The sequence below is a fragment of the Tribolium madens genome, unplaced genomic scaffold, assembly GCF_015345945.1.
Source record: "Tribolium madens isolate multiple individuals breed KSU strain unplaced genomic scaffold, Tmad_KSU_1.1 Scaffold_91;HRSCAF=231;Tcas5.2_LG7, whole genome shotgun sequence".
In the NCBI taxonomy this organism is placed as follows: Eukaryota; Metazoa; Arthropoda; class Insecta; order Coleoptera; family Tenebrionidae; genus Tribolium; species Tribolium madens.
In genome coordinates this window covers 8799378-8823587 of record NW_025401063.1, presented here as the reverse complement: position 1 = coordinate 8823587, position 24210 = coordinate 8799378, and the positions used below count along the sequence as shown (strand labels likewise).

At 33.5% G+C, this 24210-nt stretch overlaps 1 protein-coding gene across 4 annotated transcripts in view; it reads left to right on the top strand.

The window, feature by feature from the left end:
- LOC123010822 (hemicentin-2) overlaps positions 1-24210 on the top strand; it is a 128234-nt gene that overhangs the window by 48803 nt on the left and 55221 nt on the right. For 3 of the 4 annotated variants that reach the window (XM_044407964.1, XM_044407965.1, XM_044407966.1), the window contains exon 2: positions 11250-11382. In XM_044407964.1, coding sequence (XP_044263899.1) covers positions 11250-11382 — 133 coding nt within the window. Of the gene's footprint in view, positions 1-11249; positions 11383-23015; positions 23375-24210 lie in introns of those variants that run through there. The other variant, XM_044407967.1, reaches the window with a different exon arrangement.

The window sequence follows — 24210 nt, the reverse complement described above, 5'->3', positions numbered from 1 at the left end:
ATTATAAGAGATGCGAGGTCGGTTAAATTAGGGCAAAATTGCGCATTTTTATGCTGAACAATAATCTGAAAGAAAATTTAATGTGTCATTTTTAGTTTTTGAATTATTGGTAAAAAACGTAAATTTGTAACTTTTGTTTTTATTTTTTCAAGCGAAAACTAAAAGATCTAGACGTTTTTAACTAAGATATTTTTAACGCACTTTTTTACAAGGAATCTAAATCTGTTATCGTATTTTCCAAGGCGCTCTTGATATCAAAGTTACAACACTCAACTTTGCATTTTCTTATGGACACCATATTTGATTTCGGTATTTTTGAAAAGAATTTTTGTTCCTTATTACAACGATGTATCACACAATATAATCAAATTTTACATGCTGATCAAAATTAAAAAAAAATAAGAAACTAGATTTTGACAGTTCAGTTGACTTTGGATCTGGAAGTCACATTTCCGTCAAGCTTACCTTCTTAAAAACTAAGATTTTGAAACAGGAACAAAATGATAAACTAGAATTAATTCTTCGCAAAACAAAACAACACAAAGTTACAAAAGATGCTCTCGAATGCACCCCTTTCAAAATTTAGTTTGTTAATTACAATTGGTGGCATTTCTTCCAAAGCTCTCTTTGCAAAAACGCTCTTTTTAAATTTTGATCAGCATGTAAAATTTGATCATATTGTGTGATACATATATAAGAAAATCCAAAGTTGAGTGTTGTAACTCTGATATCAAGAGCGCCTTGGAAAATACGATGACAGATTTAGATTCCTTGTAAGAAAGTGCCTTAAGAATGTCCTAGTTAAAAACGTCTAGGTCTTTTAGTTTTCGCTTGAAAAAATAAAAATGAAAATTATAAATTTCTTGTTTTTTTCCAATACTTCAAAAACTAAAAGCGACACATTAAATTTTCTTTTAGATTATTGTTCAGCATCAAAATGCGCAACTTTGCCCTAATTTAACCGAACTCGTATCTCTTATAATAACTGAGATCCCCATTGTGGAGCTCGAAAAACGAACACCGTTTATTACGACATAAAATCAATAATTATTTATTTTAATATTTGTGACATATTGTAGAATCTTTAATTAAATAATCTAAACGAATTCATTATGTAGAATATAATTTCACTAGAATTTGTTCCGATCGACTTAAAAAAGGCACAAAAAAGTAAAAAAATACCCACTATTTCATCCATTAAAAAAAAAGATGTCAAAATAAATAGGTAAGTAAAATAAATCAAATGATCACACAAAAACAAAAATTATTATTAATTTAATCATACAAATGAATAAAATCATTAATGTTAATTATTTATTTTAGTGTAACATGTTTGGTGTGAATAATCTTAATTTAGAAGAAAGAAGTGTTTATTTTCACCTTAAGACATGAATTTCTTGTTATCACTGTGGTCTTCTATCCTTGTAGTTGAGCTTGTAAACAAATGCCTGTAATTCATCGTCAAGACACTGAGTCATTTCACAAAACGTGTCTTCCTACGCATCCTTCAGTCCTGTCTCGCAAAACATTAAACAAAAACTAAACACAACTTCCTTTTCCGTGATCCGTAGATTCCTAAAGACTACATTTTTTAAAATGCTTAAGTGTATTGATTTTACTTTGGAGTGTTTTGTTGAATATAAAGAGAGGATCGCTAACAAGTCCTCGAAAATGTTCGGCTCAATGAAAACATAAAAGCCCCCAATAAAACTGAAAAATTAGTTTTTTACAAGCACCTTTAGAGCTAAAACTAATTGGGGAGCCGTGTCAGCGTTGCTGCGCTCCGACATCAACTACTGGCTCCGGTAAATAATGATGTCCATTTAGCTAGCGGTGCATAGTAGTAGGCCGCGGCCGCTCCGGGTTCTCGGATAAATGATGTTCCCGGAGTCGTTTGTTGCGAGGTGACGCCGTGACTTGTTAGCTGCCGGCCAGCTCGCCTAAATGATCCCCGGAGCGGTTTAATTATCTTTATTCATCGCGCGTCTCGACGACTATGCTTTGAATTGCAAACCATCTTACTCTGCCATTAACTTACAATGTAGGACTGCTCGGTGCAAACATGGAAATTATATTAAAAGCGAGCGGACAGAAGCGAAGCACCCGGAAACGTTGCGTCAAGATTATACTCCAAAAGTGTAACTAGTTATTACACTTTCCTAAAGCGTTCCTGTACCATGAATAGCAACATTTTCGAGAAACAACTGCACTGAGGGACAGAGATACGGGAAATTGGATTAATAGAAGATACAAATGAAAATAAAAATATTCAAGCTTTGTGAAACAATTTTATTATTATTAAATTATTACAAATGAAAAATTCTTAGAAAAACGAATATATTTTTATAAATTTGAAATTGGATTTTCTATCAGCAAATTGATATTTAGTGCATCTGGATTAACTTCTTTTGCTCTACCTCCACTGGTTTGTTTACATCTTAGAGCTGAGGTAATATAAATCTTACATAAAACATTAAAAAAGGTATTGATTGAAAAATATAACTGGATTTATAAATTTTATTGACAGTTAGGTGATAAGTGGGTTAACTGTTTAACTATAATTTTGAATTTTGTAATTTTTATAAATTATTTTTTGACATATGGAGTAACACGACAGCAATATACGTTGTCAGGTAGAAATATTGCTATTTTAATTGATATTTTCAATTATCTGGAATTCAATTTGGCATATCCATCAATGGCTCCCACAACCGCCACTTTCCTTATTCCCTCACTTTCCATCAATGAGTCCAGGTGGTCCAGGTGTCACCCTTTAGTTCTCCGGGTCGAACCGTAATTAGATCGGCATTAATGGGGCTCGGGGCCATTAGCGTCTCCCCCGCTCACTTCCCGCTTTATGGGGTGTCGTAACAACCGCCATCGAGTCCCGGTCCTTTTACGATTTGCACTAAATCCGAGGTGTATGGCCGTTCAAGGTAATTTTCTTTCGGGTTTGAATTACAGGGAATAGTTCGAGTGTGAATTACGACATGAAGCGATTTTGCAGTCTTTGAAGTCGGCCATGGGTGAAATTCGGTCCCGTATCCCGCGCTTCGCCTTTAATTTGCTTCATGTACCTGAAACGGACAGCCATGTTGCTATTTTTTATATTGATACAACCGAACGCCTCTGGTTTTGGATGTGGGGCCAACGTAGGGTTTTTGCCAGTAATCAACTTCGTCGGGTCTCAGCTGCGGTTGAAGTTTGAGAGGAAAATTCCTCATGCGATTATTAGTTTGTGTTACGCATACGTATATAAGCAACATACCTACAGAGGTATTAATAATTTTCTACTTTCTTAAAAAATTGAAACATTAAAATTTCGTACTGAACTTCTAACGTGATAGTACATTTTGTTTATAAGTACGGTAAGTCAAGTATTACAGTACGAACGAGATGTTTAAGAACGACACGACAAAGGAGCCGAGTTTTAAATATCGTAATAAGTTCTATTGTAAGAGGTTTACCGAATGTACAAATATTGTAATGTATTTTTTCTACTCCCACATCTAAAACACGTATTATCGTATATGTTTCCATGACGCTAAGTGACCTTTTATATACGTTTTGACATGCCATGACTAAAATGCGTATTAGTTACGTTGCTAATAGCAACTGTAGTACTAGTCACGGGCTGAAGTGCGCTTTCTGTCATTTTATTTAATTTTTATTTTAAGTATTTTTTTGTGGTGGTCGTAGAAAAAGTATAGTATGTAACACGTGTATAAACTTCCCTAGACATTCGTTTTATTAAACACTCGCTTCACTGCGTTTATAAAACTAGTTACATATTGCTATTGTTAGTGCAATACAATAGCATTTGCAACATTACTTAACAAACTCGTATGCAGGAGTCACATGTAATAAACAAATAAAGACCCTGACCGATTTTCACACGCAACCAAAAATACATTTTCAGATGTACTGCTTGAAATTTTTCAAAGATATAAACATAGATATCTGCGAAAGATTTAACAGCTTTTATAACTTTGCGTACTACGGTGTACCTTTGACGGTACAGATTTAGCCACAGCATTTTTGTGGCATTCTCCATATATCAAGATCATGTTAATTTTTTTGTCGTTTGATTACATTTCGAATTCAAAGGGAAAAAGGTAGAATTGATGACACTGTCAAATTTAATGCATGACATATCACTTTGATTTAAATTTAAATTTTGCAAACGCCACAAAAGCCAAGTTAGCTGTGAGAAAATATTTTGGGTTGCATCTGAAAATCGGTTAGAATCTTTATTATACAGGTGCGTCAGAACTCGCGCTCCAGAAAAAATTTTCAAGTAAGGTGAAATACCTGAAATATGGAAAAAAGTTTAAAAAAATTTGACATTTATTTTTTGACATTTGACATTTTTTTATGTCTATTTAATAATATTGATGATCTTGTATATGTTTTTTTACAATTATTTATTAAAAGTACAAAAATGTTGCCAATAAAAGCCACAAATAACCTTAATCAGAGTTACAATTTGATACAGTTTCCTTGTTTCCTTTTTTAATAGCCTATAGCAAAAAACTTGGAAAATTATTTTTCCAACAGAAATAAATCAAGTCAAAGTGCAAAATTTAAACCCTCAAACTTTGAAATTTTTATGGATAAAATTTTTTTAACATTTTTTCCATGTTCCTGGAATCTTGCCTTATATGGAATTTTTCTCTCGGGCGCAAGTTTTGGCGCAGCCTTGTATATGACTCACCCTGTATAATACAGATATAGTTAGAAATTACAAAACAAGTTGAATTGAAAAAGAAAGCTGTTTAAAAATGAAATACAAATTGAAACTATTTTTTTTTTAAGTATCCAATTGCCAAAACCCTCGGGTTTCACCTCATCGTGGTCACTCGTAGGAAATAATCAGGTTGCATGTAGAGCGTACTCTTTGAGCAGCATCCGGTTCCAACACACAACTCATTGTGTCTCCGGGGTGCCAACCACAAAGGACCATAAAACACAACCAACCAGGATACACTTATCAACTAGTTTATGTATATTTTACGCACTGCCGCTTTCTTTTTCACTTTAGATTCACTCAAAGTAACAAAAAATTGTGATTTCTAATTGGAAGTGTTAATAGCAGTCGAAAAATTATGTTATAGTTCAAGTTTTAATTTCTCTGCAAGTTGTGCTTATTTTGAAGAGTAAAGCTCGCGTCTGGAAACATGTTTAGGTGCAGAAATTAACGTCGTAAATAAACTCAATTTGTAATGATGAAGCTCGCGCATAAAGAACGAACAACACTGATGCATTAAGTTGCGCGAACGTTAATATTAAAAAAAAAAACAACAATAATTCTTAAGGTAATTTTAAACATTTGATGCAAATTTCAATTAACTCGTTACTTGGTTTTGTAAGTTTCGCTCTTGTGTATGTCAACAGTTGTTTCACCGCCGGAAGGATCATCTCGACCCATCACCTCGTGCTCACATTACGTATAAATATTTTTCGTAAAAACCAGGAATGAAAGTTTGCGGAGTCGTGACAAACGACTTTCGCATGGTGGATGGTCGCGCGTCTTCGTTTCCACTAAGGATTTACACTAAGTCTTTGAAAAGAATCAATTTCAGGAGCGTCGTTGCTATTTGTCTTTAAAAATCGCAAGTCTGCAGATAAAAACCCGCATTTAGGTAGTTTTGTTACTCGAGACGAGAGAAACGTCCGTTTGTAATATAATTGTACACTTTATTGTGCTTATAATTAAAACGCTCGGTTAGTCGGTAGAAGCTTTCTGTTTTCTGTTATTTAAGGATTCTGATATATTCTAATTAAGATAGTAGAATCGGGCAAAGCTGTTACACAAACCGCGTATTGTAATACTAACACAAAAATTCGGTTTTTTGTTAGTCCAAGGGAAAAATATTTCAAAGCGTTTAGGAGGGTGACATGGTAATTTTGCGTATACGGTGACGTAACAGCTAATAAACTTGGCTGTCGTGTGTTGCGTTTGACCTAATGAAAATAATTACACATTTTGTAATTATAATTTATAACGTCATAAATTATTCAATATACGTCTGTTGTAAAAACGTTTATTAAAATTTCAAACTGTTTGGAACAGAGCGATTATGCCTGAATTTTGTTAATGGTTTATTTAGATTATTTTTGTCAAAAAGATTTTCATTATATTTATCGCAGATTGTAAAATATTACTGTCAATATTTGCTAAATACCTAATTAATCATTTTATATTTTAAATAAATAATTAAGCTTCACGGCATTTGTAATAACATTAATGTATTCTTTATCAAAAAATAATATTATTTTATTTGGAAAAATACACCGCCAATGAGGATTTGCACATACAAAATGTCGATATAATAAACGTATAAAGTCTACAATTTATCGACAATCGTTTTTAAAATATACGAGAAAATTGCATTTAGACGCATAAAAGAATATAAATGAAAAACAATAGATAACCAGCCACACCTCAATACTGTTTGCGCATAATATTTCAAAATTTTGCAAAAATATTGGAATCAATGTTTTCAATGTTTAGTGTGTTGTGTTGAAAACTTTTACAAAACAGGATACACTTGGACCAACCTATATATTTAGCAACTTTTGAAGGACGTTTTTCTGAAAAAGACAAAAGATTTAATCGTTTTAAGGGTCAGATTTGTGTTTGACCTAAAGTAGCAAACAAGTCGAATTCAATTGCGGCGGATGGGGTATGAATTATGTGAGTCCCGGTGCAGGTAGGGTAAACCGACGCATTTTGCATAATACTAGCGCTTTGTATAACTACAAGCCGCGATAAATTATTACTTCCTCGAAACTTTTCAGATCTCAAATTAAACACTTTGCATCCAAAAAGGAAAATTTAAATCAAAATCCCTCAGCTCCGAACTCATATGCATACCATTGATCTTACTTTATGGTTAAACGAACACCGAGATTGCCACACTTCTATCGCCCACTTTTCCTATTGCTGAATCTAAATGCAAATTTCATTCGATACCGATGTATCTGTGAATATATAATTACTTATATCGAGCACCAACGGACGTTTGGGTTTACTTTAATTAATAAACACGTTCGTTTTATTGTCGTAAATGCACAGATTCAATTTTAGCAACCCGGATAAACGAAATGTCACTAATTATTATTGTTAATGTCGGACTGCGCCGCCATAATCATTTGTAACGCCAATTTGTATCAAAAGTTTAATTAATCAAAATTTCAAATAAAGCGCCTTTTCAAATATATCTAATTAAATTTACTGGCTGATACGTGACATTATTCGGTGATTTACTCATACATTATTATTATTATTATCAGCACCAATACAAGCACAAAATTATTACTCCACACTTAATGGCTACAATTACTCACACTATCAACTTTTTAATGACTTAATCAGTGCATTTTGAGTAATACAAAACTTTATTTCATTGACTTTGTTGATATTTAAACAAGCATTAAAATGTGACTGTACCCCGATGATTATTGATCAGTTCGTCTGCCTAAAATTTCAGTCAGCGTTCGCCCCGGATGAGCGATAAAAAATTCAAGTGAGTTATTGATGTTCGTTGCGCCTCCTGTAGTAGGTGTTTCTAACATCATTTCCTGATGAACACTTCGAACTGGCCGTGAAAAGGCAGGCGTTTCGGCGATTTGGCTGTTGTTATTTAGGTGCTAAATCACTCCAATTCCTTCCCTTCGTCTCTGCTTTTTATCTCGGACTTGCGTTAATATAAGAGGGGGTGACACGATCATGTGAAATGTTTCAGCATATCGGCGAAACGGCGGAAAGAAAGTTTATCTCTCCCCAAAAGTACTCGTATAAATGCAAATGTCTACAGCGTCCTCAAATCACAACACCTTGTATCGGTTCATTTAAATATTTCATCTTCATCTTATACGACCGCTTGCAAACTCTCAACTAATATAACTTTTCGAACAACTCACATTTCTAGTGTTTGCCAGGAACTATAAAACATAAACTCGGAGTAGTTGGTACATACAAGCGAGGCGGCAAAAAATCCCAATTCGGATGTTTTGAATTGGGTCGAGGGAATAAATCGAATCGCGATTTTTTTCATCAACAGTTGAACACACAGCTTGTTTGCTTCATTGAAACGTTGATAATTAAAAAAGGACAAATTGAGATGACATTTAACATTTGCACGTGAACAAGTAAACAAAACTACAAATGCACCGACGGGCTTTAAAATGGTACGGATTGTTAACATTTGATGACAAATAGTTGGGCTTAATTGCTCTCGACGCACTCTCGGTCTAATGGCAGACGAGCACTTTGCCCTCTTTTATCCGACCCTTGAGATCGCAAAATTTCATTCATGCCACACAAATATGTCGTCAAATTGCACGAGACAGACGCCCGTATTGAATAATATGTAATATGTGTGTATAAAAGTGGCAGGAATTCGTTGTTGGAATGTTCGAACTGTAGCAGCTGTCAACCCCAACAACCACCAACACTTTCTGCAATCTCTGACAGAGTTATATTCAGACCCATGCACTAACCGATCCGCAAGGATTAGTCTAATCACAACCGTCACTGTGACGGCCTGCTTTCGGGCCAGAATGGCCTCGACAAACATTAACACTATTCAAAATTTACACTTATTAACTGCTTCACGCCTCTACGCTTGTAAAGATGAAAATTTAATGAGTCAACACCTACCCACAACATCGACACTAATGATAAGTAAAAATACAATTAATGGACTGGTTCTGTAGATTTTATAATAATTGTATAGGTTTTCCGAAGTTTTTATTTGGAAAGACCTGACACCTTTGCAATGTCTATTTTTTGCTCATTTTATTAATTCTGTTTAAACACAATTTTTATGATTTTTTAAACTTTGAATTTATTATTTCGTAAAAGTAAGGCAAAATAAATAAGGAATTACGACGAATAACTGTGATTTGATTTTTTTTTCGAATTCCAACGAACTGCCGAATTAACTCTCTGTTAACCGAAAGCTAACTTCCCGAAGAGGGTTTAAAAAATTAGAAATTTAGTCGAGTTTCTCCACTTGTGTTAGGAGCGTAAATTTTCCGTTCTTAATTAAAAACTTTGTTCATTTGTGTCGCTTTTTTTCGATGGAAGTTGTAGGCGGTATCACTTAAAAGATTTGCGTGGGAACTATACGTAACTATCATTTGAGGGAATCAGTGGCGCAAATTTAATTTCCGAGAAGTATATATCAACAGCTATCCGCCGAGAGCTATTTTTGGTGTATTCCTTACTATAAATTTAATTATCGTAACCGAGTTAGTTAATTACGGCGTTTGCCTGCGGCAGAGGAAGACGGAAACCTCCAGATTGATTCTCCCTTCTCCAACCGTACAATCTGCTGGTATCAATTAACCAAACATAACGAAGCTCTCTATCTCTAATTGATTTATAATAAGCGATTTTATTGCTTCTCTATCACGCGCGACAATTCCAGCGATCGTTTCGAATTAATTGTTGTTTAGACTCAAACGACCTAATTGGACCAATTTACCAAACCATATGTCTGTCGTAAACGAATTCATTTCAAAAAATATTAGCATCAAAATGCATATATTTTGATTATATGATAATGAGTTTTGCATAGGTAAAGTATTTAACAAAACTATTCACGTAGTTGGCTGAATAAAAATCGTCGAAGTACATCCGTGAAGTTTGATCGAATTATCGGAAAACGGAACGAATACTCGTCCGAAAGCTTCTTCTTTTTGCAAGTTGCCGGATGCAGGAGCTTTTTTCCTCCAACTCGCATCATTTCAATCTCCTTTTGTGAATATTTTATCTGCTAAGATTTCATTGTTCTAAGTTGTTTGTATTTCTGTAGTTGAATGAACATCACTCGGTTTGCTCGCTGCATTTCCTTTACGATTCGAAAGAAGAACGGTAAAGAACGAAAATTACATTTTTTGTACTTTTTCCACTCTCTTTTCAATTGTAGCAAGTTGTAATAATTTGATGGACCTGCATCTGACGTGTTATACTTCTAAAATTGCAAAACGGTCCAAAGTGAGTTATTTCATGCATGTGGTGTGAAGTGCGCTCCGAAATGGGACAAAGAAAACGGGATGAGCTGTCCCAAGTCATTGTGCCGAGGCTGAGGCCTCTTCACGGTAATTGCCCGGAACGTTGTCTTCTTTGTGCCAACGATTGCCTGAATACTCGATTCAACCTATGCAATAAAGATTCAATAGACACTGCTAAGTGTCCCATTTAAACTGCTACTTCCCAGCGAAATTGACACACTAATCTCTATTGGGAACTTTAATTTGACCAGCAAGAGGCAAAACGACGAGACAAGACAGAGCAGAGGTATTTGCATTTGTATGACGCGTCGGATACCAAGACTAGATACCAGTGGCGGGACTATGAAGGGGGCTATAGACAACTTCCCCCCTCCTGGAAATCCACTCGCTTATTTAAAAGTTGACTTGATTTTGAATCTTAGCGCGGAAGTACTAACTTGATTGGCATTAGCCAACATTCATACAAACGTTACAGTAGGTGTTGAAAAAGTGATAAATCTTTTTTGCATCATAAAGCCGCGTCGACTTGAAACTTATATCAAAAAATAATAAGCTTTAAAAATGCCATAACCACCTATAATTTTAATTTGAAAAAATATAAGTTCATCTTATTAGCTAAAAAAGTAACTGAAAAACTTACTACGATGTTAAATTGTACACAAAAAGTGCTTGTATAAAGTGTTTATTTCTAATTTGAAAACCTGCTCTATTTGTACATCCAAAATGCACCTCCTTGTAAGTACATATTCAATAAAACTATTTATTTATTTTGTATTTTTCTGTTTTCTAGTGTATTGTTAGACCACCCAACCACTGTCCTCTTACAGTGTTTTCTAGATCTGCCACTGCTAAGTATAGTCTAGAAAAATGTAAATAATGTTGTTAATTAAACCAAATCTTGAATTTTCTGTAAACCAATCGTGTTTTTCCCACACAATATTTTTCCCATATTGACAAATGACTATTGATCTGAATGGGTAATCACCTTTGTCCCAATCATCAATGACCGTTATGTAGCAGCGCTCCATTTTCCTCGCCACAACTTCTTTTTTGCCAGTAACTCGATTATCACTCGCCCCTATTTTGCAACTAATGAGAACGCAGATTCGTTATATTCCAACGAGCGATTATGTCAGATGATCAGTCAGCAGGAAAATAGCTTCGTTTGTACTTAATCGAATTGTCACGAGCGCAGATTTTGCATTAAAGATATGTCTGTTTTTCAGCGATCGTCTCATCGGTGGACGCCGTGCTGGGTAGGAGTGCCACATTACCATGTGACATTGACCCAGGAATCAGGGAAGATCGGGTATACATGGTGCTATGGTACAGAGACACCCACACTAAACCCATCTACAGGTGAGCCTTTGGTTTAGTTTATCGAAAATTAGCCAAAGTTTTAGAGCGCACACTTCACTCGTAAAAGTTGTAATAGTTTTCAGTTTCAATAAAGTTACGAGCTATCGTAATTGAGACTTATGGAACGTTAGCCGGTTTAAGTTAGGAGCTGGCTTGTGCACTTAATTCAGCACAGCTAGAATTTCTATAACTAATTTAGCTGAGACGTCTGGTTGTATAAAGTCAGAGTTTTGCTTCGTTCAATGCCATTATTCAATGACTTCGGGTCTAATTACTGAAATCTATGATTTGCATTCCAATCAGCAATTTCACTATAATAACAATAAATCTAAACAATTCGTCTCGTTTATTTCGAAAGTGGACACGATTTCACTTTAACACTCTACATAATAAAACGGAGCCTTGCATAATTTATCAGACCCCAAAGTGCTCCCTTGATTACAAAAACAAACACACTGAGGCGTCTTGCAAATGCTTAACCTTAAAAGTTTATAAAAAATTTATTTCCTGACACGTTTCAATGAGAGTCCATATATTACAAACTCCCAACCTCTTATAAATAAATAAGGCATTTATTCAGTCCGAATTTAATGAGAGATCGTCTAAATCCGAGAGGCGAAAGAAAAGTCGCCTTCAATTTTCTTCGTCGCGCTGGAGGGATACACAGATTGCAGTTATTTCAGTCGTCTAAACTTTATAATTACTTCTGTTATTATCAGTTCTTCCCGCGCTGCATTTTGCTTTTATTTATTTATCTCATCAGAGAAATTATGCCGCCTTAATGCAATCATCTTCTCGAGACATTTATGTTTTCCCGATTCACAGCACGATATTCGTTAATGCTATTCCAGGATTTCTACGAGACATTGAACAGAGAAAATTGATTTTCAGAAAAATGAAACAGAACTTCTACGATCTGCCAATGTTTTAACGTCTACAAGAATATGTTTCTTATTTCGGTATAATATAACACATACAGAGATTCAAAAGTCTCGGACCATCTCTTATCCAAATGAGTTCAAATTTCCTATGACAATAAACTGTTTGAGCTTTTTTTCACAAAATATAGCTCTTTAAAGGTTAGATCTTGGGGTTAAGTTTTTAGCTGTTTTGATCATATATTCTTGAATTAGCGGAAACGGCAGATATTGCAACAACAAAGATTACCAATTTGCGCATTATGGTTTCAAAACATTTAATAAACTTCAACAATAAATTAAATTCAACAACATCGGAAACAAAAGAGCTAAGGTTGACACATGATAATATGAAAATTGTCAATTCCGTCTTTTCTCAGAAAAAAAAGCTTGAAAAAAGTTTGCATTCATTTTTATGCTTAGCCGAAAGTTTTCTATTTGAGAGTTGGTCCGACACTTTTAAATTACTCTGTATATTTAATCGAGTATCTCGTGCTAGTTATTGTTTTGTAAAATCATTGCTATATTGAAACAATATAGATCTTTGAGGAGCACAGGCCAACATTTTTTCACACTATAATTTCTGCATTACACTACAGCACAATTTTCAGGTCTGGTGATGGGCCATTTAACAAACATTTATTATAGCGGTTTGTTTTTCTAGTATATTATAAACAAAGTTTTTATTAATATATTGGTGAAAATATATTGTTTAGTAATAGGTATTTGTACTTCAAAATGATTCATTTTATTTACACTTACTTCCTCGAAAATGTTTTATAAGTATACAATAACTTTATTGCTTAAATCAAACATAAATTTTCATTATGTTTGATTTAGCACAACTGTAGCTTTAGTAACGTAAAATGCTTAGGGTTATAATTAGATGCTTGTTAAACTATAGACTGTTATGCAAGCATTCAATATGATTTGAATGTTCTAGCCTCTCTCTAAACCCCTGCCCCAAAAACCAATCACCGCTACTTCCAAAATAACTTGCACAACAATTAAGTGATACAATTTTTATTTTCTGCAATTGATGCATGTCATTTTTTTCATGGAATTAAGCTGTCACTAAAAAATAGAGCTCAAATATTAGCATAAAATAAAAAAGTTCACGTCACGTCAGATGTAAGCGCCTTTTTTGTTTTTGTTGCACATGAGCTTTGTCTGGTAACATTGTAAATAATATATAAAGAAATAGAGGCAAATTCATAAACAGGAATTAAGTACTTAATTCAGATTAATTTGTTAAAGCTTAAAGTCGCAACAAATCTTCTTAATTAGTAGTTAATTTTGTTTACACTAAAAAACCGTAATACCTTGGACAGAAAATAAGTTTAGAATTTAAATTTTTACTGTTGACAGGATTACTTCGTCCTTATTACATTTTATAGAAGACGGTAGAAAAGTTTCATAAGATTGTTTCCAATAGTGCACGAATAAGCTCAGTTCGTGCTTTTTAAAATAAAATTGGATAAGTTCGTGGAATTTATCGAGACGTGTTTTTTTTAGCACAATTATAAATAACGTAGCAAGTGTAAAATTTAATTAAACAGACGAAAAGACAGTGTTACACATAACCTTTATTGTGGATTGTAAAATTACAAAATGAGGTTTTTAATGTTCACATGCGAATTTCTGAATGTAGAAGCAAAATTGGAAAATGAATAAAACGAGGGAGAACCAGCATTTTTATCAGCGATTTACCTCTCCGCACACAATAATCTAAATATTTGTTTTTTGCGATCGTGGAGAAAGTCAAGCAGGATGACCATCGAAGATGAGCGGCAGAGACGATTTGTTTTATAATGTTCATCGCCTGCCGGCAACTTCTGTACATATTTGTCTAAGTCGATACGCTTTTCCTTGTTTAATCCGCGCAAATCCACTTAAACAACCAACGGGGTTGTCGGGGATGAAGACGGCAGACATGAATGTAACGTCAGATTGTGATTTAAGCCGCTTGATCTATCACTTCGGAGAGAAACCCGGCCCGGGACGCGTTCTATTGATTCCTAAGACTTAATTTTTCCGAATGAGACTGAATTTGCACGCGTGAGCGTGTCCATAAACAGCCCGGCAATTTTATCAAAACTTAACAAAAATACTCAAGTCTTTATTTCGCAGCTCAGAGCTCCACTGAGAGTAATTACCTATCTTGATTTAAGCAAGGAAGAATGTTTCAGCATTTACAACTCACTCTCAGGGTATTGCAACAATAAACAATGAAAAATACCCACCATCAACTTGCGGCTAAATTGTGTAACCGCACACACCTTGAATAACAGCTTTAATTTATTAAAGCTCCAAATCAGCAAACAGCGCAACTTTTATAACTTGAAACTCGGAAATATCGAGTTAACTTGTACACATCGAATGATGCATCCCAGCCGGCCCAAACTTCATTAAAATTAATTAATCCGGTCACATGAAAACTCTTTGAGTTTACGAAATGGCGAATTTTTCGATTGGATTCTTCGCACGTAGTTTTCACTGACAATGTTTAATACGTGTGTCTATAAATTGGTAATCTTGTCGTTTGGATTAGTACAGTTTCGTTCTTTTATAAGTTTTGGGTTTTATTAAGCGAACGCGAAGGTTGTCGGAACTTTTCGAAAAGGTTTTCTTATTTTATAGTGTATTTACTGCAATTTTACAGCTGATTAAATGGCTTTTGGTCGCATTCTGCTATTTAAACCGGTCTGTTTAACCCACATTACCTTTTTTTTAATTACCTTATCTGCAATAAAGGCTTTATGTTGGGTGATAATGAACGATTTGTCAGGTTGATGTCGGTAATTCGATATACAATCTCATCCTACTGATTTGTTGTGAAAGAGCTGAAATGCCTCACCGGGACTGAAGTAACTTAGCCCCAAAATAACTAATTGAAAAGGTCTCTATTTTAAATTAAAATCTATAATGAAGCTTTCGCATGAAATAAGTACAATCTGAGATAAATTTTATTGATTTTAGTTGTTAATACATCAAGGTTCTTCTAACAATCTAACTTTTAATAGGCATAAGATCTCAAGTTTCACAAGAAGAGATTTTCTTAGTTTAACGAAACAATTGTTGTGATCTTGCTGGCACAAATCATTTTGAATTTGTAGTACTTTTCTGACTTAAAATGTAAATAAAAGGAAAAAAATAGTTTTAACAACAGCTCATAAAAACCTAGAACCCAAATGTCAAAAGACATTCTAAACATAAATGAAAATTTGCTTCAAAATTGGTCGGTTTCTATAAAATCGACAATTAAACTATTTGAAATATCTTCGAACAAAAGAAAAATTGATTTAAAGTTTTGATACACTCTTTAATTCTGCTTTCAGCATTACGATATGTTATTTCTTTCATATTTGAAATATTAGATAAATCATAACGTAAATAATAACCAGACAAATTTTACAAAAATCCTAAACATTTTTTGCTAAACATTAATTAAATTCTAAAAAATTAAATGCCAATAAATGTGAAACAGAGTAGGTATTGTATGTACAAGTAACAATAATAAAAACTAAAATTGTCACTTTAATTGTTGTTTTTTACATCGAAATGTTTTTTTTTTTACATACAGAATGAGATTTGAATTCCACTGAATAATTTGAATATAACCGATTTTTGTAAAAAAATCCTGAAACAGGTCGATTCTTATTTTTTCTTGCCCATCATTTGACACATATGGTTTTTATTCATCTGAAATGGAGAGCCACCTATAACTTTTTTCCCATGTAATGGTATGATAAGTGACACCTCATTTGAAAGCCCACGTCACAAGCAATACAACGCACTATTTGTTTTCTAAATATTTTCAAAGTCTACGTAATAGAAAAATAAGAACAAATTCTTAACTTGAATACTATTTAATGCAATAAATGTTTAAAAGAGGCACCGTTTTTTTTCGGGCAAATTGCAAATCAAAAGTAACATGCATTATCTTTGGCAACATTTCGGGTGATTTGTCTAACTTAATTCCTAAACCGTTTCTTAAGGTCCTCAATGTTATTCGATTTTGTTGCAAATCACACTGGAAATGTTGCAAAACGAGAGGAATACATGTTACTGTCGTTTTGCAGTTTGTCAGGAAAGGAACGATACCCATTTTAAATATTTGTTGCATTAAATAGGATTCATCTTATAAGATTGGTTTTATTTTTTATCACGAAGGCTTTGAAAATAATCAGAAAATAAATAGTACATTGTATTTCTTGCAAAACGACCTTTTAAAAGAGGTGTCACTTGTCATATAATTACATTTGAAAAAAAAGTTATAGGTGGTTGTGCATTTCAGAAAGTAGATAAACAAAAGCCATATGTGTCAAATGATGCACAAGAAAAAATAAAAATTGACCTGTTTCAGAGTTTTTTACAAAAATCGCTTATATTCAAATTAAAAATTTAATTCCAATTAAAAATTCCACTCTATATAATTACATTAAATTGTTCTTTTTCCAAAATAATGTTTATTGACATATTGTGACATTTACGTGAAAACAGTTTTATTTTGAAATGATATATTTTACAAAAAAAAACATAACGTTTATAAACATTAATACGAGTAAATTCAAAATTCAAAATATTATTTAAAACCCAAGTGAGTATAATATCATAAAAAAATAAAATTGAAAGCAGCAAAATATCCATTTACAAATTAAATTTTGTTCTAAAGGAACACTTTACCCACAAGTTTAGTCTGAAATAAATAAAGCAAGTCAAATTTGTTATTTTGGAATGTAACGTTTCAAACACCTCTTTTTTCTAGCATAATTGTGAAAATTGGTTAACCATTCGCATTTGGAAAATGAGAGATAATCCTCTGTCCTCATCAGTCAGGTTTAGGTGTGTCCAAAAAGATTAGGCCTGGGCATGTTGATAAACCAGCAAGTTCCGTAAGCTTGTTTCGGTTGAAATTTCGTGTGCCGAACAAATTTGCCGCAAATTAGAAAATAATTACAGATGTAGCGTGGTGTGTGAGATCAAAAACTTGACAGTTCACTAATTAAGAGTTGACCAATATAATTTCTAATCCGAACTAATAAAATATACATGCGATGGAGTTATTAGAAGAAAAATACAGACACACGGAATTGACTGTGTATTATAATCGACTGCTGATTCAGATAACGTTCGACAATTTAGTAATTTTGAACGTAATTTAATAACCTCGGCACGTGTTATCATCCACCCCTTCGAAATTACGGGACTCTATTAAAACGGCTTGTAGTTCGGTAATTATTAATGTTTATGTAAATGAATAAATTGAATTATAGCTGATGATTGCATCGGGAGCTTTCTTTTAATATTTCACAGCACGAAACTTTCGATGCAAAAGGCCACAGTATGGTAATCAACTAATTGCTCAAAATTGCTTGGAATTAAGTCGTCTATACACCGCCAATATTTTACGGTTTAATCTTGAGTAGAACCAATATCGAAAAACTCCAATTCCGTTGCTAAATATTTACCGGAAAGTCGAAGCAATTGTCGATCAAACACATTCACCTTAACCCCCGAATTTAAGTCTCAAATTTCCATCAGCTCTAACACAATAAACTGAAACAAAACAGACGATGCAAGAACGATTTGCTTCTCGACGAAATAAACGAGATGCGTTTGTTAGAAAATTTCCGAACTTGATTTTCTCCCTAAAAATGATAAAACAAACTTTCTATCGCGTTCCTTATTCCATCGTTTATTCGTACCAACCATGGCGAAAAAACTGCAAATAAATTGTTCGATTACTGCGAATTTTCCGGTACGCTCATTGTTTCGCTACTCCACTAACAAAACAAACAAAACCCATACATTCGTGTCAAACAAACCTTTTCAAATATGTAACAGTAACAAAAATAATCTAACTGTTATCGACTAACTACTCGTATCAGTGTTTGGTGCCATCTACAAGTCACAACGGTTATTAGTTTTAAGGTGCGTTGGTCAATCGTTAATTGGGTGCGAAATACGTTGGGATATCAAGTTTTATCCTTTGCGGTAATTTGATTTTCACTATGGCTGTTATGCAGGTATAATTTAATACAATGGCACTGTTTGCCAACATATATGTCGAATCTTTTTCCGCTTGTTTTACGTTCCCAGGAGTTTTCGAGCGGGTTTAGTTGAAACGAGGAATGAAAATATGAAATGCAAATGTAAACTAATGTAGCAATTCACTCGCATGTAAAAATGGGAATAAAAGCAAATTTAAACGCCCGTACATGATATATTCTAATTTGTTTTGTTTTTAATTGTGCTACACGAGTCGGATTCGAGTTGCATGCTGTTTTCGTCGAATTAGAAACCTCTTGGGGTTGTCCAAGTGATTTAGGACAATGGACAGTTGAAATGCAATTCCTGATGGCGCAGCTTGCATGGTCCGGGCTCTTTGCCGGAATTGAGCAATTCCAGTCGTAAAAAGCCGGTGTAACATGGCCGTACGAGTGGTAGTATCTAATAAGAGTGACGTTCTGCGAACACATGTTTCTCAACCTGATATATTACGGTCAACGGCGCCTTTGTGAAAGCCGTGAGCGCGCAGAATGTCAGAAATATGTTGAAGGTCTCAAGCTTGGAGAATACGGGCTATTCTTTGTCGGAGAACACAAATTGAATTTCACTATGGCCAGACACCAATATTTTTCACGAAAGAATAGACTTCATCATTGCTTTTAAATTGTATACTGCTTTTGTTAAATAAATGGAACAAAAATTAATCACCGCCTTTGTGCAACTCTAAACGGAAAAATCTATTTATTAGCAACGGCCTACGCAACAAATTAAAAAACTCCAACAATAATAACGTTGTCGAGATACACAATAAAACATTTTCTTTTAATAAAATTGTTTGGACAGATTATTCGCTGCAAAAAATTCTCGACGGTAACAAAAAGAGTTTAACCCGAAAGTTGAAAGATCTGACAGTCTAACACAACACATCTTTGTAAATATTTAGTTCAAATTTCAAAGCAAATTAAATACAACATTGTTAAAAAACTGAATTTAATTAAAATAATAAAACTTGAGTAAAAAGTTGCTACTTGTCGTCAAAAGACTGAATAGTAAAAAGCAATTCTTGAACAATCCTCGTAATAATAATTTGCAGACTAAAGTAGGTTAAAATAAAACAAAATTTACTATTAAAATTTTTAATTTTAGAAAATAAAACTACTACCAAATAAAAATTGACTTATCAATTTCATACGTTTTTGATTGATTTGGGAGATATGTGACTATAAATCTCATTCAGAGCACACAAGAAGGCCTATAGTGTAAAAATTTCATTGTAATTTTGTCTACAGATTTCACAAACGCTTTACAAGATGATTTTCATTTTCATTTGCAGAAGTTCATTTAAAACATCACAGCTCTTGAACCGTTTGCGATAAGTGAATAATTTTTCTTGCATTCGATAACCAAAGGTTCGAAGAGTTTCCTAAAATTTTCAAAATTGTTAACTGTCAAATTGCAAAGCTAATATGATTTTTTGAAAATGATATTTAGCAAACAGCTATAACTCAGTTTTTACCCTACGTGATTAACTATAAAAATAAAACAAAGACATGTTTTTTGTGACAATTTCAAAAACTGTAAGAGATAGGTGTAGGACATGTTGATAAAAGTCCTTCTACAAATTGATGTACTTTTGATTGCCGTTGAGAAAATAGAGTTGGTTCATTTGAAAAAAACTGAGTTACAGCTGTTTGTTAATGATCATTTTCAAAAAATCATACTAGCCTTGCAATTTGACAGTTGACAATTTTGAATATTCTAGAAAACTTTTCGAACCTTTGGTTATCGAATGCAAAAAAAATATTCACTTATCGCAAAGGGTTCAAGAGCTGTCATGTTTTGAATGAACTCCTGCAAATAAAAATTTTGACCAAAAATTGACATATGTCAAAAACTATTACAGATAAGTATTAACAAAAGTACATTTTACTTAGTTTAAAGAGGAAAATTGAAAAATGCAATAAAAATAAGTGGTTACCATTTAAAATTTCAAAATTGGCGCCAATTTCTCGTAGTTCCGGAAGTTCAGCCATTTTAAAAATAATTTAGTTGAACTCAGACTGGTTGATTTGGGTTGTGTACAAAATTTCAAATTCCTATCTGCATTAGTATTTAAAAAGTTTTTAATGTAGGTCCTAAAAGAATCACCTTGTATATCTCTTATCGTTGTACAATATGGTGGATGCGCCGAGTAAAATTAGTACTGCGTCTTTTCTTAGTTAATGAAAGCACCAATATTTGTGTACTTTAATAAAATGAAGAGTTTATAGATAAATGAGGAGCTGTCGTGCATTCGTTACGCGAAATCAAGTACAAAATTGGATAAAAATCGATAAGGGAAGGATAATAAAGATCGAGATCAGCAAATTTTCGTAATTTCCATCAAACGTAATCTGAAATCTGACGGAATTTTATTAAAAGCTAAAACCTCTTCCAAAATAATCTTTTCATCGTCCGCTTGATTTGAGTTGTTTTTAATTAAACGGTTAAATAACTAGCCGACTTCGGATTTAAAATCAGTAGCAAGCGTGCCTCGAGCGCCGATAATCGTTTAAATTGGCCGAAGATATTTTGCTACAATTACAAGTGATTACGTCCCTGGTGAAACTTAGTCGCGTTTGATCAAGACATAAATCCGGTGGAAATGAATCTTGGCTTGTTAATTAGTCATAAGCTAATCAAGGAGCGCACTCCAATTATGAAATGGAATCATCTCCTACCATGCGAGATCATACGAAGATCGTAACGAGGCTAGACGTAACCATTTATGCGGAGATTCTTGTGATGTGAAGTTTGCGACACGACTCCTGCTAATCAACTCGCTAATCGAAGTTGTTTTTCTTCACGCCGCGTTAGCCTCGTCGTCTAAACAACTCCAATTATCAGCTACAAGCGTAATGCAGGCATTAGCCCGATTTGCCTGTGGAGAGGCATAACCATAACCCAGTGGAAACCGCCCTTAACCTGTTTGTTGGAGATTAGGAGATACGGCACGGTGTCAGCTTAAGCGAAGACTTACATGCCTCCGAGAATAACAAAACAGCCTATAAATTACGCATTATCGTGCCCGTGACTACTAATACTTATATTATATAAATAACCAGCTTCCTTGATGCGTTATCGGGAAGCCGTAACGCAAAAACTTGCCTCAATTTACCACAAAATCGCAACGTTCGACCACATGCTTGCTCACTTAGACTAACGCAAAATATCGGATGGTTCTAAAAACACCCTAGTTGGGATGACACTTTTTGGTTTTTGGTTGTGGGTGACCCGCGATTAGGTTTAAGCTTTTTGCACAAAGCTATTTTTTTAATTGCTTTGGACTTATTTGTAGATTTGGTGGATTATATTAAAACAAACTGAAATTCGGAACCAGCATTTAGCCAATAACATTTTCATCTCGTTTTGCTTATATATACTCTATGTTAAATCAAATTGATGCTCATAATAACAGCACAAAGCTTTTATCGTCATTATTTACATTGCTATCGATCGTTAAGGGTAACTATTATTAATAGCTCTCAAAACCACTTTGAAACTTTATTTCATAGTGATTATTTTCTGTATAAGACTTTAGTAAACAAGTTATTCCTTTAGACTCACTTTTATTTCCATATATCAAACTTTAGTTTACATTTGATAGTATAAAGTAATATGTGTTTCACAAACAGAAACTGTTAATAATCTTGGATCAATATAAAAGCATATTATTCAACGAGCATATAATATCCAAGTAGAATGTTATGCTTTATCTACGACTATAAAATATTTTTTATATTTGATATTGACAAAGTTGACGTTGATGTTTTATTTTAATTAATAAAAGTTGCCTTCTAACAGAAAACTATACAGGGAAAAGTCGTGGAATATGACTAAAATTATTATTTAACGGTTTTTTTTGTTTTATTAGTATTTTTTTAAGCTTTCTTAATCTTAATCAAGAAGATTAATAATAAACAGATTTTTCCAACAATATCAAAACCCAACAAAAAAGTCTTAAACCAAGAAAGAAGCTTAGTATTTTTATCGCTCATTTCTTTGATATGCACAATTTAAAATAAGCATAGATTTTTCTGTATAAAAAAGTAATGAGGTAAATATGCATTACTTTGTCAGTAATTTTTCATCAATATCTTTATTTTTAAAATAACCTGATGCACATAAGTAGAGTATAATATATTTGTTGGTGTTACTTAAGATTTTAAAAAACGCAATCATGTAATTTTTCGTTAATGTACAAAACCTATAAAAAATAATATTTCCGCACATAAAAGATAAAGTGGTGCAAAATACTCAACAGCAAACCTTTGCTTTGTAAATAAAGTGTAAGCAACACAGAGACCAAACCCTTCAAATGTGAAAATTAATGAAAGTCACTGCTATAAAAAATCTTGTTAGCGTGATAAATAAAAATTCAGTTAGTAAATGTGACGTTCTTATTGTCTTTACTTGTGCATGGAGTTGTCGGTTATGACTTGAAATAAAATTAAAACCAGTCCAAATCAAACAAAAAAATATAAATGTGTATTTTTCTATAGATATACAATATAAGGTGTAAAGTACTGGTTCTATGTGCAAAAACAATGCTGTTAACCATTCTTTCCTCTTATCTTAATCTGTGTTGGAATTTTAAACGGCTATAAATTGAGGTAACGTCGCAATAGCTTCCAGGTATAACTACGTATACTTCAGAGTTTTTAACTGTTTTAAAACACCTTGCAGATGTTTTAAGTTTGTAAAAAATACCGTTAGATATTTTGCGAATGTTCGTCGTCCTGTGTTCGTGCGTCTGAAATGTAGCCTCCGTAATTAAACAGACAAAGATTTCTTCCCTGCAGAGGACTTCATTAATCTGGAAAGTATAGTCGGAGTAATCGCTGCAGGAATGCCGCAAAGCCGAGCGGCCGTCACAGCAGTGGCAGGAAAGTTGTGCACCCCTTCAACTAAACTATGTGCCATGCACATGAATACAGTCTTGCTGAGGCAAAGCTCGAGTCTCAACCATCTGGTTATTTGCACGAAACAACATCGCTTGAATGGGCACAACTTTGAGAGGTTAGGTAAGTTGCGGTCTCGTTATTGTATTGTTAATTTCCTTGTCCTTTCCACTGGATAATTTCGCCCTCGTTCTGATCGCAGCCTTTCTACAAGACACGGCACGATTTTCGATTTTTTCTTAAGATTGCTTCAAGTTTCTTCATTATAACTTTTCAAAGAAAATGTTCACACTTTTTAAACGCTACAGAATTAAGTTCGTTTCGGCTGACAGCGGCCTCTTCAAAGGAAACTTTACTTTTCACACACAATTACGCACCAATAAAAGGTACCGACTTACTGCGGCGTTTCTTACCCATTTTACTATGGCTTTACCCACGTTTTCTCTCCAGGAAATGAAACGCTGCTCTAAACGAATACATATCTACAAAATAAACTTGTTGGTTGATACCGAGAAGTTGTATAAATTGAAAAAGTTTGATAATTAAAGCCATTTGAGTTTGAATAAAATCGACATTCACAGAGTTAATTCTCTAAATCATCGAATAAACATTAAATTTGTTATCTCCAGTTTGATTAGCTTACATAACAATAATTTTATTAAATTCAACTTCCATATAATGTAATAATACAACTATTTTGTTGATTTTAAAATCAAAATATTGTTATTGCCATTGTTAATTAAAAACATTCCTTTAATTCAAATTCACAACAATCGCAAGTTTTACATACAGAATGCGCCAGAACTCGCGCCCCAGAGAAAAATGCCATATAAAGTAAGATGTCAGGAACATAGAAAAAATGTTAAAAAAAAATTTATCTATAAAGATTTCGGAGTTTTGAGAGTTTAAATTTTGCACATTGACTCTATTTATTACTGTTGGAAAAATAATTTTCCAAG